The sequence below is a fragment of the Stegodyphus dumicola genome, chromosome 8 (assembly GCF_044657685.1).
Source record: "Stegodyphus dumicola isolate Sdum_Otavi_A_Nest chromosome 8, ASM4465768v1".
Lineage (NCBI taxonomy): Eukaryota > Metazoa > Arthropoda > Arachnida > Araneae > Eresidae > Stegodyphus > Stegodyphus dumicola.
The window spans coordinates 47,161,459-47,179,423 of record NC_140775.1 but is presented as its reverse complement, the minus strand read 5'-3'; the positions used below and the strand labels follow the sequence as shown (position 1 = coordinate 47,179,423).

At 32.7% G+C, this 17,965-nt stretch overlaps 1 protein-coding gene across 1 annotated transcript in view; it reads right to left on the bottom strand.

Annotated features, from left to right (window-relative positions):
* Nucleotides 1-17,242: 17,242 nt before the first annotated feature.
* Nucleotides 17,243-17,965, bottom strand: part of LOC146995803 (uncharacterized) — a 227,097-nt gene continuing 226,374 nt past the window's right edge. The window contains exon 4 of the mRNA XM_085821815.1: nt 17,243-17,464. Coding sequence (XP_085677941.1) covers nt 17,444-17,464 — 21 coding nt within the window. The 3' untranslated portion in view covers nt 17,243-17,443. The remainder of the gene's footprint in view (nt 17,465-17,965) is intronic.

The following is a 17,965-nucleotide window of genomic DNA, read 5'->3' as shown; positions in this document are numbered from 1 at the left end:
GAATCGTCAACGATCGCTTTGAAACGAATATTTTATATTTAACTTTACATTTATATATTTTTATAAATGATTCTAAAATATGGTTAAGCTTTTGTGTCTCATTGTGGCACTACATGGAACACCCAAATTGAATCGCTTCGAAAGCCTCTAAATTCAACCGTAAATAGATAAAAATGCTTTTATAATATACTTTGAACTTTTCTTTTTAAACCGTAGATAGCAGCATATCACAAGGAGACATAACTTTAATTTATTATGTGTTATTAAAATCCATTTTTTTCAAGTAATTTTCTCTATTTTTTTAATGATATAAAAATTTTATTTGGAGAAAAAATAATCATAACTTTGCTGGCTGTACTCCAAATTATTTTTTTAATCTTTCATACGAAAATCATACGCAGAATCATTGAATAAAACTAGGTGTTCCATTAGCGGGAACACTGCGCCTTTAGCAATCTCATGCTCTTACTAATCAGAACATCTGTGCTCTTAGGAGAGAACATCCGTTGTTTTCGTTTTCTGTTTCCGTTGATTTTTTTTGGGGAGGGAATGAATTCAAACAAAGCAGCATTGAGGGGCGAGGTGGTTTTTGGGTTATGAAAGCATTAATATTGGCATCTCGAAATTTTTGGGGGTAGTTTTTAGGCGGGAATTTCATTAGTAGCTTGACTCATCTTTACTTAGACCTACGCGAATTTTTTGCTGTCATTTTAGTCTCATTCCCGTTTATTTTCAATAATTGTGTAGATATTTTTCGTGTATCTATATATTATAAGCTTATTTTTCTTTTTTGTTAATATTAATCGTACTTAATTATTTTAATCTTAGTTGGTTTGTGCTTCCATCAAAAAGGTGTGACTTGCTTTGAACAATTTCACGAAGATAAGAAATAGGAAAATTTATAAACATTTTTGTATATAGGACTTGTGTATATAGATATGTACCTCATTTATCCGTATATATTCAAGAATATTGTGTATATCCAGGAAACCATGTATACAGCCATAATACAGAGTTTTTTCATTCTTATGCAAACGCTTCTACTCATTTTCGTGCTTCACTGCAATGCTCGCTTAGTCGCACTTTTAAAAGCTCTGGCGGCGCAGTGTTCCACCTCATGGAACACCCACAGAATTAAAACGGTAAGTGCAATTTTTACAACATTTTACCTGTATACTTATTTAGGACAAAATAGACTGAATACAACGTTTCTTGCTGAAATTCCGACTTTAACGTACAGTGCGCCGCAAAGGATTAAATATTTTAGTTCTATGTTACGCAAATTGTATTTCTCTCTTTGTACCGAGGAGAGGCGCAGACACAAATTTGTTAGGATCGCAAAGCTCGGGTTTAGAGCTTTTAATTTGCTGTGAGTTTCAACTAAGCAGAGGTTCTCCCGAGTTTACTTGGTGAGCCGCTACTGAAGTCAGAGGTGTCAAAGTGTTCTTCGCCGTTCCTCAGCCAACTTAATGTTTGAAAGCCAATAAAGTAGTTTCGGTCAACATTATGACTCTGAGGTTTCTTGGGTTCTAGACTGAGGGAACATCAAGTGAATTTACAGTCCACTACTTTTGAACGACGGGGCATACAGTTTTCACACACAATTTATTCGAAAATGTTTTAGTTATTGCTTGAACTTTTAGAACGAAGTTCTCAGCGAACCACTTTTTTTTACGACCACTTCTTAAAAGTATAGCTGTGGAATTCTGGTACTAATTCTCATCTTTTTAAGATTTCCCATTTAGGTAATATTTTATTACTGCATTTTACAATATAAAGGAAGTATTATAATCACGAAAATTTTCAAGTATCACATTTCAGTGGAAATATCCATTTTGTCCATATCTGAATCCATTTGGATTATTTTTGTGCGACATCTCATACGGACAGAATAAAGACTTCTTCCTTTTCATAGTATATTTTATAATGCATTCAAAAGGGATTTTTTCGTGTTCTCTGTATGTATGTAGATATAATATATGTGTGTATGTATCTCGCATAACTCAAAAACGATTAGCCGAAGAATATTGAAATTTTCTAAAGAGCTTCTCTCTTTATATTGCAGGTTAGCTGTACCAACCGTATATGTATATGCTCACGTATATGTACACCAACATCCTTTATCCGGCTTAAAAGTCCCTACACGACCTTTATTTTTGCAATCGTTGCTTGTAGTAATATACTTCCAGTTATCGAAATGTTTTTAAATCACGAAAATATTCATGTTTTGGCGATGTCGAATAATTAAAAAAATTCTTTTTTGACAAATAAGTAAATCCAAATTTTAATACAGTCTCGCGGTTCGTATACTTACATTTGGGAACGTTTCATACTTGTTATCTATATAGTACATAAAGAAGAAAGTTTGTGTGTTTGTCCTCTCATAACTCGGTCACTACTATAGCTATCACCACCAAACTTTCTACAATTAGGTCGACGTCACTTTTCTCCAAAAAAAAAAAAAAAAAAAAAAAAAAAAGTAGCTAAAATCAGAGCTATAAATTAAAAACTCGGAAAAACGATAATTTTTCTCATTTTCCGAGTGGCAACAGTCTCGCAAGCTGGAGACGAAAATCTGCTTTATTTCGAAAGTTGTTACCATTGCTCTCTTTCAAATCCTAGAGTTTGTTAAAATACGAAAATAGATAAAAGATGAAATAAAAATAGCTTTCCCAAACATTAAATACGTTATTCCCGATTCCGAAAATTCGAGGGAAGCCATTTCGACTATTCTCATCTTAACCACTTTCATGAGCCAAAATACTAATTAAAAATTCTGAAAGTTCTAAATTTCGCACTCATTTTTCCTAGTGGTAACAGGCTCGGGCGTTGGAGATAGAATTGTTTTATTTCGAAAAGTGTTGCAACTGCTCGCTTGCAAATCGTACATTTTGTTAATAAAAAAATTTGTAAATTTTACATAACCTATATATATAAAGAAGAATGTCTGTTTGTGTGTTTGTTTGTTTGTTTGCGTTATTGATTTCTGATCAATTATGATAAATATTTTGCGACATTGAATCGAGTAAAGTTGAATATAGGTGAAATATTGGATGGAACTTGAGCTGTTATGGACATTTGATTAGAAAGACGAAAATCACTAAAAGCTGAGTGACATTGCTTCTGATACAATGAGAGAGAATTATATTTTTCTATCGAAATTTTTTATGTGGGGTTGCATATCGCACCAGACTGAAAAATGTATAACTATGAATCGTATTTTTTGCATCGTTAGAGAAGGATTACAACGGTATCGTTCTCTCTGTTGTTAGATACATTGCTTTCAATCTAACTTAATTGACATCGGGTACTTCCGCTAATAAAGAAATAAAATTAGAAAAAATTCATAAACGCACGACCAAAATTAAGCAGTATACATTATTTCAAAATCAGCAACTTTCTTTTAGGAATCGGGTATTCAAGTTTGAAAAAGCAATTCGAAGAAATAAATTTAAATGATCAGCAGCAAAAAGTGTGTATATTTTAGTAGGCCTTATAAGGAAATTCACATAACTTATAAGGAACAACACATAAGGCCTTACAAGGCCTTATTTGTTGTTCGCCTGAGATTTTTGATTTTAGTAAGCACATACTTTTTCGATTTTTTTCATTCGAAAAAATATGCGTCTGTTTCTCGTACTTTTCTAATATACAGTGAATTATTTCATAAGGGCATTACGCGGAAGTTTCTAATTATTAGTTTATATATAGTATATAGACATTGTCAAACATTCGTTTCCTCCAGATGTAAACCACCTGTTTCTCGACCTGGCCCAAACAGCTTTTTACATATTGTTAACTGCAAACAATCATTCGATTTACTGCATAGTTAAATGGAATGTATTCTGAGAGCTGAAAAATGTCATCTAAGCAATTTGCAATTTGATGCATTACTTGTAAACCTGAAATTGTTTCGTTATTTTAACAAGAAAGGGCGTTTTTATGCATAGTGCTGGAAATAGATTAAAGATTTAATAAAAATTAAATTTTAGGTTCGAGTTCCATTTGACGAATATCAAAATGTTTACCTTGAAATATTAATAAAAGTATTTTGAAAATAGGAATGTAATTTTTAATTATTTTAAATCTATTTACTCTAAAGCAAAATGCCGTTACATTAAATATCAGAGGCACAAGTAGAAGATATAGAACTGGATATAAATGGCTAGAAGTAAGAAACAAACAGAAAAGAAAGAGAGAGATCAGAGTAAAATTATTCATGTTAAATTCAAATGGAAAGAATTTGAAAATGCTATATTTCAATAGCTAAGATTTAGTTAACTCTAACAGGGAGAAGTACCTCATATGGGCATAGTATACATCATAAGTGAAGTGGTGAAAGCATACGGTATCGTGTTTTTACTATTTGAACACTTTCGAAGATCTGAATGATGAGTTTATATATGTCAAATACTCTATTAATTACTTATCTCTATCTATCTGTAATTATACACGTACTGTCCAGCAATGAATGCTCGATGTATAGGTCACAGCCACTACCCCACCAAAAGAGAAAACTTTCATTTATGAAACTTCCTAGTACGTCTGCCAGGGAAACGAAAACAGGCTTTACATCTAACATTATCCTGCACATTTTTATGAAACATTAACATTTTGATTCGACATTTTGATTCGCCGAATTTTATTTTGAGTTTTGTTCAAGCAAACGTTTCGAAAATCATTCCTACTTGTAAATACCTGTTTGTTTCTTGTATGTTTGGGGCACCATTGGTCATGTGGTTAGGATTGCAGAATACTGAGAGTTTTATGGAACTGATCATCCCAATTGTAATTTCCATTATTTATATACAAAAACAATACAGGAGCATGAAAAACACCAATATGGATAGTTTAATAAGACGAAACTTCAGCTCGTAAGTGCTGATAAAAAACAATGTACAATAACTAAATGTTACTGTAGGATGTTTATTATAGCTTAATAAACAATATTCTGTTTTTGCTCAAACACAGGGTTAAAAATACCAAGTGGTTGACACGAAGCCACATAAATTTCATTTGACTAATTATTAATATATTATTATATCATAATATTAGTTAGCAGTGGTAAATCTAGGTATTAAAAAACCGTAAAGACGAATTTTTGAAAATTTTAATATTTCTCCTTTGGCCACGTTTGAATTATCCATTTGAAATTAGGCATCAAGAAGGTGGCAAGGGGCCTTCATTTTCAAGGAATGATTTCTACCGGCAGTAATTTTACAATAATATTATAAGATTAGACATTATAAATCTGACAGCATGAATGCATTATATGAAAAAAACCAGGAATTTGCATTATTTTGCTGTAGAATGTTATACTAATTCTCGATTATCCGTGTGTGGAATAGCCGTCTTGCAATTTGGAACTAGGTACCGTTGAAGCAATTTTAAGCGACCAGCGAATATATTTTTCATTTAGTCAATTTGTCGAAATTTTAATCTTTTTAATTGCAGTTTTACATTATTTTGCTTAAAAACGAACGTGAGTAACTCATCTGAAAATCTATAAGCTGTGAGAGAAATCATATTGAATGATCTGAGCATACAGAGGAGACTAATTATATGCCTTTGGCTTTACAATCCTTGTTAGAATATTTCATTTTCAGAGTTGTGTTTTTGTGTTTATTGCAGCTTGTAGGATGATGAGTGAAATTGCTTGGAACTCCGTGCATTAAATAAGTGCAAACATTGGTTACAGACTTTGTTAATTAAAAAAAATTAAACTTTACAAAAAATAATGTTACAGAATACATATATTTCTTTTACATTCCGAATCAATTTTTCGTATCTAGTTGAGTCACATAAATTATGACAAACTTTGAGAAATTAATTTAAAAGAATTAAATATGAAAAAAAAGAATTTAACAAAACAATTATAACTTGGCTGTGCGAGAAATCTCACAAATACTACGTTTATGTTTCTGAACAAATGCATAATATTCCCGCCATTTCTATCTATCAATTTTATCATTTATCTCTCACACCCTTTTTTTATGAAAATCTGTGATAACACTTTACAAACATTTAAACAAACAAATGAAACTTATACAGATTGGACTGTCAAATACCTCGAAAAATTAGTTGGTAAATTTCAAAAAATTTCAGATTTCATTACGAGATATATCTGACATCGAAACAGGTCTCAATTCGATAATGTCATGGATTTTTAGAATTATGTTTACAGTTTGAAATTATCCTTATTATATGAAAAATATTAAATAAATTTGTTATATATCAGTTTCCTTGCACACTCTTGTGCTATATGTACTTTAACGTACAAAGAACGTTATAGAATAATACGTTATAGAATGTTATAAAAAGAACGTTATAGAATAGTGTTATCAATGGTTATTTAAACCAAACTGCTGTGCGTTTTTAAGGCCGAGCGGTAGCTTTCTAATTAACACGCTGAGTCCGGCGCCGAATTTGCTGTCCTTTCCGTTCAGCCGGCAGCGAGCTAAGCCTTAAAGCTAAGCCGTATTTTTGTTTAGAATGTTTCAATACATTTCATTAATGCTAAATTTGATCACATTTCATTGAGACTATATTTATTTTTTAACTTATACTGTCGGTTCCGTGGAACGACGCCAGGCAAACGAAAATTCCAGTGTCGGTTCCCAGGGACCGACGTCGGCCACACGGAAAGTTCACTGTCGGTCCCCAGAGACCGGCGCCGCGCTCAACGTGTTAAGAAAGTTTCGGGCCGGTAAGTAAATATGTATTTAATTCAAATATATGAATTGATATGTAATCTATATATATGATTGATTGTATTTGAGTTCCATTTCGAATACTCAAAACTTAAACACAAAGAACTAGAGGCAGCAGATACATAAATCAGTTTATTGAACGCAATTTAACAGAATCGTTACAGGTGATGAGATGTGGGTAGCTCACTTCACCACAGAAAACAGCAACTCACGATTGATTGGCGTCACAGGGATCCACGCGCCGGACGATCCTCAGTCTATGCACGGAAATTGAAGTCCACGGTATTCTGGGATAGTAAAGGCATACTGCTCATTGACGTATTGGCGAGTGATGCTCCGGTGAAAGCTGATCTTTATTGCGCTTTACTAGAGAACATCTGAAGAGCCATTCAGAACAAATGGTTTGGGATGCTCAGTGCTGGTGTTGTGGTGTCCTACGACAACATCGGACGCATACGGGGAATTCCACAAAATATATGTTGCAGACGTTTCGCTGGGAGATGTCTGACCATCCATTCTATGGCTTCGATCTTGCTGTTAAGTACTTCCACGTGTTATTGCACCTGAAGACGTTCTTGTCTGGGCACACTTTCCTACAGGTGAAATGTTGCAGACAAATGTGACGGGCTGCCTTTCTTCCCAGGCGACAGACTTCTATGACACTCTAATGGAAATAGGTAACCGACGCTATGACAATTGGTATAGTTCCAATGTTTCTTATGCTGAGAAGTAGCAGAAATATAGCTGTATCTTTTGCAATAGGTTTTCCAGGTAATAAGACTTTGTTTTTTATGGTTTACGGCAAAGTAATTTTTCGGACGACCCTCTTATTGTTTAAATAATCATTATCAAATGAATATACCTTCATCTAAATCAATATCTAACTCATTGAAATCATCATCTATATAAATTTCCTTCTAAATCCAATCAACTTCATCTGCTAATCTAAGACATCTAACTAAGCATAACTACCCAAAACACATCTTCATGTTAAACCATCATATATATATTATCATCATCATCGTCATTGAAAATATCGCCAAATTAAGATAAATCATCATAGCTCAAATCAACTAAATAAAAAGCAGTATCATCTAAATCACCACCATCAACAATATGATTCTCATTTGATCATCGTCTTCATCACCTCAACCTTCTAATTCACCATCAAAATTGTTATCTGAATAACCAAGAAAGAAATTATAAAATTATCACCAGATAATTACAAACCATCATTTAAATAATCATCATCATCGAAATCATACCTTCAGTTTGAACCGTCGTATATGTCATCATCACCATTATCATCGTCGAGATAGATAAATCATAATCTTCCAGATCATCTAAATAGAAAGCAATATCAACCAAATCATCATCTTCTTCATCCTCATTTAATCATCGTCTTTATTGTCTAACTCCTCTAAAGTATTATATAAATCACTCTCACATCATGTATAAAATCGTCATCAGTCAAAACTATGTCACCATCTAATTCATCTAAATATTTATTATCACTTAATACACATCGTCATTTTAACCATCATGTATATCGCGTCACCATGATCATCGTCAGAATAAGATAAACCATCATCACCCAAATCACATCAGTCATTCTAAACCATCCTATGTATCATCTTCATCATCATCATTGAAGTCGTCGTCAGAATAAAAAAACTCCACCTAGATACAAAGCCCGATCACCTAAAGTTTTATTATCATCCTACTCAATTATTCATACTCTTCATCACTAAACCATATACTCACGACCACCTAAATAAAAAATCAGCAGCAGTTAATCTAAATTGTCGTCCTCAAAATTCCAGTTAAATTATTCAAATCATCGTCGTTTAAATCATGACTTTTTAGTGTTTCGCTAGTGTGCCGTCAAATAGAGCCAGTTTCATTCAGGTACAGACAGAAGGATACCACCGGAAGTTCACTATCGTTGGTTCAGGTGTAGTAACCAACCGCCCTCAGGAGATGCCAGAGGCTTGGGTACGTAGCCGAAACCTATGCCATCTTAGATAACGTGACACTCGGAAGTGACGTAAGAGTTTGAATAACGTTTCAAAAAGTTTGGTTTTTGTGACAACGAAAATATTTTTTAAAGTTTCATTTCTTCCGGAAACGACGAATTGTTTTCTTTTTTTTTTAGGCAACGGCCTCTTGAACCCCTTGAAATCTTGTTTGTAATGACATTAAAAATTTCCCTTTTATCATTAAATCTGTATTTGTTTTTAATTGAGCATCTCATTATTTACTGTTTGTTCATTTCGCATAATTTTAATATAATAATAATAAGCCAAATGCAAAATGTTAATCCTTAAAGAGAAATGCGACCAGAGATATAAAGTTAAAAATTAAAAGACAAAGAATTAAATTTATATATCAAGTTTTACCAGAATAGAAAAAAAAGAGAAAGGACTTTAAAGAATAGAATAGTTGAAGGGGTGTTGAAAGCCAAAACATTTCATAAAATGAGGATTTCTGATATTTGTATTTTCAAATTCTCTACAATTTTAGCTTTCTTAAAACACCGTTCTTTAATCTCTATGAAAATTAGGACTGTACAAAATCTAGCTTTAATTTGTCATTGAATACTTTGATAATTGAGAATTTTTACATAAAATCGCGTTTTTCCCCCAAACGTGATTTTTTATACTCGATGTAGTACCTGTTCTCAAGAACTACTGCTCACAGGTATCTGAAATTTTTATACCTTATTTACTACGCTTCCAAATATTTGCCGAAATGAGCTTTTGATTATAATCAGTGCTAAATTTTACTATGCGTAACAAAATATACTGTAAAATACTCTAAAATTTAAAATGATAAAAAAGCTCGTTTCAGGATATTCAGCTAGGTATTGTGATGTTCCTTCCCTTAGCGAACGACGTTTCCAGAACATTTTATCCGCGAGGGGCGAAAGACGGTTAAAGGAAGGGACGTAGTTACGCCGGAAAACAGAGTGGAGGCAAGCTGGTGGGAAGAACACGAGACTTGTGACTTTTGCGGTTGGACCGGCAGTCATGCCGTGTGCAGAGAGATAATTTAAGCTAAATGTATAGTAGTGGTATTTGTTTTATTGTGTATTGTTTAATAAATTAGTGGATAAAATTTGAAAGCTGATGGAGATTATTTTCCTGTTGTGGTGAGTGCATGAGAAATGACCGAACCCGCCTCGGAGTTGAAACGGCGCGAGGTGCAAATCGGCGCAGTCGATGGGATAAGATTGTGAAAAAGGAAATCACTAAATAGTGAAAATAATAAATAAATATGGTTGTAAAAAGTTACTGAAAGTTATAAAATGAAATTCGGTGATAGTTCACGAATGGATTTACGATGAGAGAAGATTTTTATGACGAAAGAAAATGGCGCGTTTAGGGCCATGTGTGCGAATAAATTCATCCGATTTGTGAAAGCGTGATGTGCTAAAAAGTTAACAGCCAGTGTGTGGTAAAATGGGATCATCAGTGTTCATCATCCTAGTGAAATCGTGAAAAGTTAAATCAGGGGTAATGTGAATTACCGTGTTGTAATCATGTCAAGTTACGTGCCACTGCAGTGTGCTCATGATTAAAGTTAACTGCGTCAAGTTGTGCTCTTCGTTCGATATTTTCACTATCGGGATCAAAGGTAAGTCCTTCTTAATTTATATATTAACCATATTAACTTAGAAAATTATAATTGTTTTTATGTCTGTTAATAACATGATTCGAATATCAGGCGTTAAAGCCAGTAGACACCGAGAAAGTATATTTTATATGGAAATGAGAAATTAAGGTTCTTATTTTTATCAAGATATAGGAGATTCTTAGAGATTCTTAGAGCAAGGGAAACGATTATTGAAACATTTGAAAATAATGAAAGGAGTTATGTTTGACCACCATCGAAAGCTGAGAAATGGCTGTTCTTTTTACATCATGCTGAAGTGATTCTTAATCTCTATAAAATATCTGAAGAAGGGAAAATTATTTTGCAGAGTTTAAAAACAAAAGTTAAAAGTTTGATCGCGACTCTCGATGAAATGGATTGAAATAACAATATTATGATTAAAGACACCGTATTAAAAGAATTCGAGATTCCTCGGAAAAACCGATCGAGGCAGGCTGGTGGCGTGAATACGAGACTTGGTACTTTAGCGATTGGACCGGCAGCCATGCCGTGTGGAAAGAGATTACTTAAAACATGTTTTGCGGGCCTTATATTATGTATATAATTAAATGTATACTATAATAGTGATATTTGTTTTATTGTATATTGTGTACCGTCATGTGTAATAAATTAGAGGATAAAATTTCAAAGATAGAGATTATTTTCCTTTTATGGCGAGTGCATAGACGAAGCTGCCTCGTGCTTGAAAGAGCGCGAGGTGATAGATGTACTTTGAATACGTAAAAACCTTCAAACCTGTAAGAACAGCAGATTTTCAGAAAAGGTAATCCAAAAATGGCCAATTCAACATTGTTGCTATAGGGTTTCCAACACCCCTTAATAAAAAGGAGTAAAATATTTTTAAAAAATGGCAGTTATGGAAATACGAAATAGAAATATGTTTAGCTTATAAGAGTATATAATATTTCTGTATAATAAATAAAGTGAGCATTTAAAAGCAATTTTTTAAAATAAAAAACCAAAAGGAAATATTTATAGTTTTTAAAATCAGTATTACTTTTGTAAAATGAAAGAACTTAAAATCTTTTTAAAGTAAAAATAGCGAAAAAAAAATTTAAATTAAAGTTTCACGTTATTAAACTAAATATTGAAGAGAAAAACATTTTTGACACGAGAAAGGGAAAATAAAGGAATTTAAAAGTCAAAATTGCATTTACACAAGTTGCAACTTTGATAGAGATTCGCGTTCCCTTAAGCCTCGGGCGTCTTCCTATGACGGTCGGTTACTATTAAGCTTGTTATTGTAAACTGGCTATTCAAATTACAGTCGGTATGCGCAAAGGGGGCCTGAATCTTCATCCTGAAAAATAAACAAAATTGTTGTTACACATCACATAAAAATATCAGTTAAAATGATAATTCATTTCTGAGTCACAAGCATGAGAATATTTGAGAAGGTTATATGGCATACGCAAATAACCAAAATGAAAGGTACTCGAAACGCATGTCTGTGCACTGTCTGCAAAAGTTCAGACCGGATCTTGGTCGTTTGTGGTAGGCATTGACTTGCAAGTACAAATGTGTTTTGAAAAACGTAAATGTTTGCGCTTTGGTACTTTTAAATTTAAAGTCATTTGTTTTGTAAAAATTACGAAGCCTAGCTCTTCATATGTTTCTCCGACACTCATAATTTTATGAGGAAAAAGTTTGCCTTGTTATGAAATAATTTTGAACATAAGTATCTCCGTCTGATTTCGATTGACATCAGTCAATTGTTTTGTGATTTATTTCTTATAACCAAAAGGAAAGTTTTCGAAATGAAGTCTAGGTATTGGAGGAAAGAATAATTAGTAAAATGTAGAAAACTGATACTTTTATTTTCAGCTTTTTTGAAATGAAATCATTATGCAGCGTGCCAAAAAAATTAAAAAGACTTCTCTCAAAATTTAATTTTCAACGTTCTATTTTGGAAATAAAAATACCAATTAACAATAGACAGAACTCGTCCTTCACTTTGTAAATTATTCTAGAAATCCTTGACTTCCTATAGCTGGTAAAAACCTGAAATCTCTTAGTAAATCTGTCATGGAATATGCCAGTAAATTTCAAACGTAAAAATGTGCGCCATTTGTTTTTACATAAAATTTCTCATATAAATAATTCTTGGATTAGACTTTTTTTGAAATGTATCTTGACCCAAAACGTTTAAACTGTTTTCTTAAAACATTCGTTTGCTATTGAAAATTTTATAAATATAACTAGACTGAGTTTTGAATAAATGAAATCACAACGCATAAGCACATTGTTGGAACATTTTGTATAAGAAAACGTAATCGCATATAAATCAAGTTCTTATATCGCTTAATTACGATGCATCAGATCTTTAGTAAATAAAGAAAGCAATAAAATACACATGGTGGTTTGGCAATACCAAAAACATCATATCCCGCAACAGCTCTTCTTGATTATTTCATACCTTAGGAAACACGAGCAAATATGTCAATTGCGGAAACATTGCAGTTTGGCAAGCGATAAGGTGGTGCGCAGGAGAATTGATTATCGGGGAAAATATTTCTGCAAGGTAGGAGGTGATTTGTATTCATTCTGGATGTGGAAGAGAATGTTATTCTAGGACTTCGAGAAATAAGGAACATAATTTGGATAAGAGTGCACTTTCGACCAAAGTGAGTTTGCGGAATTAGGAGTCATGTTTCTTCTTTCTGAAGTCATTTGAAGCCGTGGTTCTGATGTCAAAATCAAAGACTTAAAGATATCACATTTGATTTTAGTAAAGTGTAGTTCATCCAGTGCTTTCTTCAGCAGTAGTTATGGCTTTCGCCGAACGAAACAAACACAATGCAAGTTTCAAATGTTACGTCATTCAGTTTGCGAAAGAAAATGGAAATCATGCAGTTTGGTTTTCGTGAATGCTTCGTACACGAGTGGAAGAGGCATAAAATTTTACAATGATTATTGCGCCAAAGAATAAATGTGTATTGCATAAAGAAGTAATGAAATAGCTTACCGTCGGCGAAAGTGTTGGAAACTGCATTGTAGAAAATCCCCATCATCACTAGAATGGATTAATTGTAACAAGAAACAGCGTACGTTTCTTTGCCTTAAAAATAGAAAAATGGAGTGCAAATGGAAGTGAAAACTCTAAAGCAAACTGAGGTTGTGTATTCGATTTACTTCACGGAATAATTCAGTTCTCCGAGAAAAAGAGATAAAATTTTTTCAAAGGCTTCGAAAATATAGAGATAAAACTTTGATAAGTTTTTAAAAATATGTAAAAATTTATTTACTATCACGTGTTGCAAATATGGATGTCATTCCTGTAGTTTTGATATAGTAGGAGATAAAGAAACAATGATATGAAAGAAAAATAACGGTTAACATAACATCAATAGGCCAACGAGAAATCTCACCTCACTGTACTGATATCCTGCTTAGCCGACCGTACGAAATTAAAAGCTCATCGATATCTTGAAAAGAAAGACTTTGCTGAAGTGCAGGTTCCCGAAAGTGTTTTCATCCGTATTCACGAGAAATGATCGGCGGAGAAAATGTTGTGAAACTGTGGATAAGAAATATTTGGCAAAAGCTTCCTTTTGCCTCAGATAATCAAGAAAGTATAATACTTTGGGACATGCACAGCGTCTATCTAACGGATAACACAAATATGTTGTTGAAAGAGTGTTATACAGATATGACAGTTTATCCAGGCGGATTATTGCCATTAGTTCAGATATTAGACATATATGTCAATAAATCATCGATAGAATATTTTAAACGTTAGTGGAATACTCGAACAAAAGTGAAGGTGAAAAAAACAATTACAAATGGAGACCAAATACGTCATGCCAGTGCATAAATAGTGTGTCAGTAGATAATAAAATCACGTAATAAAATTAAACCCCGTTTAATTTATGTGGTATATCTGACGGTCTAGATGCAACGAAAGATGATTATTTATGTGTGGATCAGAGTAAAAGTAACGGCAAAACTGAAACAGAATTCGATGATGTGCTTGAAGTTATAGCTTGAGACGTATATGAGGAACTTGGATCTGTCTATGCAAGTATGGATCAGAGGTGAAGGTGAAAATGAAACAGAATCCGATAACGAAAATTTTTAAGTACATAAACTATGTTATTTCTCTTAAATAAAAAGCATTTAATTACACGCATAAATCTAATTTTATCTAATTCTAATCACTTTTTCCATATTTCTAAACATAACATTTTTATAGCTGGCGTACAGCGCGTACCCATAAATTTCCATCTTGCATTTTCTTTTAAAAGTGCGCCTTATACGCCTGAATATACTATAACAAACATTGCTGAAACTTAAGTGATAGAGATATTTACATGCTTGCTGAAGCATTATATTCTGTTTTTTTTTTTCCTTCTATTAGTGTATAAATGTTTTAAAAATTTCGATGTTACGTTTTTCAATCTTTGTGTTTAGAAAAGGGATAAAGAATTCAAACTTTTATCTCCGAAAACAAAATTCTAAATCAGATTTCTAATGAAGAAGTGAAATTCTCTATAGCTTTACTTTCCGGACTAATTAAAATTAAGAAAAAGAAGAGAGGAAAATAAATAACTGATTTGGGTAAGCAGAATATTTAGCCATTCAGTATCTATTGATGGGAATGTATATAACTCTAATGAATAGTACAGAAATAAGATAAAGCTACGTTTCAGTTTGTAGGCCTTACATTTCAAAATGGTTTTAATACAGTTTAAAGCGCATAGCCAAAGATTATGCTCTCAACCGCTTTTTCAGTAATAACGTCAGAGAATAATTCTTACAGTTACAATGTTTTCAAATAATCCATTCCTTCAAAAGTAATCTATTGTACTAAGATAATGTGTTTTCGAGGGCAGAAAATGAAACAGAACGGCGAGATCCATCAGAGTATGATCCTGTAATGCTTTAACAAATCTTTCGCAGTCTTAAGTAATAGAGAAATGTGGTAGAGCTTCATCTTACACTATATTCTTGTATTCATATTATTTGTAATATGTGACTATGTGTCTCTATTCGATGTGTGGGAAAAAAACGTCTCCAACAGGTTTATATATACGATACCATTCAGATAAACGCAAAGGAAACCAACATTTCCATCTAATAATACTCATTTTATTTTAATTATACCATTTTCTAGTTAGATAACCAATTTGTGAGCAAGAATTTGCATCGTAACAGTGAATCATATTGCTGCCAAATTCCAAATATAAAAAACTAAAGCTCACGAATCACAAACCGAGAGTTTCTGTGAGATTTGTGAGGTGCGAAGGAATCTCTATTTTGAAAGAAATCGAAATTGATATAAATTCGCTTTATAACATATTATTCAGTTTATTTATCTAATTATATTATGATTCTGATGTAATGTATACACACATTTTAAAAGTTATTTCTTTCGCTCATTTCAATTTGTAATCTTGAATTTTTACACTGAAAAAATCCTGAGTAGAGACGGAAACTGTGGTATGTCAAACTGAATTTAAACAAGGTGAAAGCAAATGAAAAGCTAATGTACATACTACAACAGCTTTTAATTTGTTTAGAATTACAATCTTAGTAATGCAAATCATGCTGATTAACACATAATTAAAAGTGGATAAACATTCCTTTTTGAACGTTTCTTTGAACCTTGATATAAAGTTCTATGAATATCTGCAGTTGGATAAGACAGCTCAGGGTCAAACAAATTTTAAAATGAAATTTATATAAATTAATTTCATGAGTTCAATTATGAAAGATATGCCGTGCAATATTTATTTGCACAATTTAAAGCCAGTAGCACAACTTAAATTTATTGTTGAAAAATATTGTCATGTGTAAAGCTATGTGTTAAAAAAGTCAATAAACTGTGACTTTCCAGGTAAAACCGGAAGACCTCGCAGCCATGAAAGGCACTGAAAACATAGATCTGAACTACGAAAGAGTGTACTTAGTTGCTGCTAAAATAATACTGGTATCTTTAAGTTAGCATGACTAATTACTAGCTAATAATATATCAGTAGTTACACTTACCGAGCAAAATATTATCAAATGCCGTCCATATACTAAGAATACCATAAAGTTCTTGATAATAAAACTGTTGTTGATAATAAATTTTGGTAAAATGAAGCAGGTATATGATTTATTTGTTCTATTTTTCTTTTCCGGGTCTTGCTTCGTTTGGTCATTAAATCAATCGTTCTACAGTCGGTATCCAGTTCTGGCTCTTTTCGCAGTTCAACCGGTTTCCTTTTCGGGTTTGACAGTTCTTTTCCGGTTCCAGCTTGTCTTTCAGATTTGGAATCTTTTCCGTTTTTTGCTTCTTTTCCAGGTATTGCGTCTTTTCAGACTCCTCTATATTTTCCATTTCTGGCATCTTTTCCGGCTCTTGCTTCTTTTCCAGTTTTTGCATTTTTTCCAGTTCCTTCTTCATTTTCAGGTCTCTCTTTTTTGGTTTTTGTAATTTTTCCCTCAACTTTTGCCTTTCCAGTTCATTTTTGTGTGCTTGTTTTAGCATCTCTTCAATATGTTTCTCCATTTTCAGTTCTTCTTTCTTTTCTAGTTTTTGTATTCCTTCCCGTATTTTCTTCTTTTTCAGTTCTTCTTTCTTTTCTAGTTTTTGAATCCATTCCAGTAATTGCTTCTTTTCCAGTTCTTTCTTCTTTTCTAGTTTCTGTTGCTTTTCCAGTTTTTGTTTGTTTTTCAGTTCTTCCTTCTTTTCCAGTTTTTGCTTCTTTTTCTGCTCTTGTTTTATTTTCAGTTCTTGCTTCTTTTCCAATTTTTGCTTCTTTTTCAGTTCTTGCTTCTGTTCTAATTCTTGTATCTTTTCCTGTTCTTGCTACTTTTCTAGTTTTTGTATCTCTTCCTGCTTTTGTTTCTTTTTCAGTTCTTGCTTCTTTTCTAGTTTTTGTGTCAATTCCAGTTTTCTCTTGTTTTTGAGTTCTTGCTTCTTTTCCAGTTTCTCCTTCTTTTCCTGTTCTTCCTTTTTATTCAGTTTTTGATTCTTTTCCAGTTTTTGCATCTTTTCCGGTTCTCGCTTCTTTTCCAGTTCCTTCTCGTTTTCCAGTTCTTTCTCGTTTTCCAGTTTTTGCTCCTTTTCATGATCACAAGGAGGATTTTCCAATCTACAAAAAAATCGGTATATCTTTATTTCATTAGTAAAATAGTGAAAGTAATGCAATGACGATCACGTTTAACATGTACAACACTTCCATATTTAGATACTATATAACACTTTTGGCTCAGTTTCATAGGGAAAAAACTCCCCGTAGATTATTGCCTGGCAGAATTGTTTTCTACAAAGGGTGAATTTGTTGTTTTCGTTGTTCTGACCTAAAGCCAAGCAGTTAAGTTAAAGTATTTTGCGTTATTTGTATGCAATAAGCGGCCTCCATGAATCTCACGTAGAGCGTAATAATTTGCAAAGTTTCAGTGCCTTACTTTTCCTTACTTAATTTTTACATAAGTTGCAATGATAATAACAGAAATAATAAACAGGTGGCTTAAAAACAGAGGGAAACAATGACGAAAATTGCAAAATAGGAGGAAAAAAGGAAACTGAAATGAAAAGGGAAACAACTACAAACAAAGGATGGAAAAAGCATTTTAGAAGATATACACGTAAC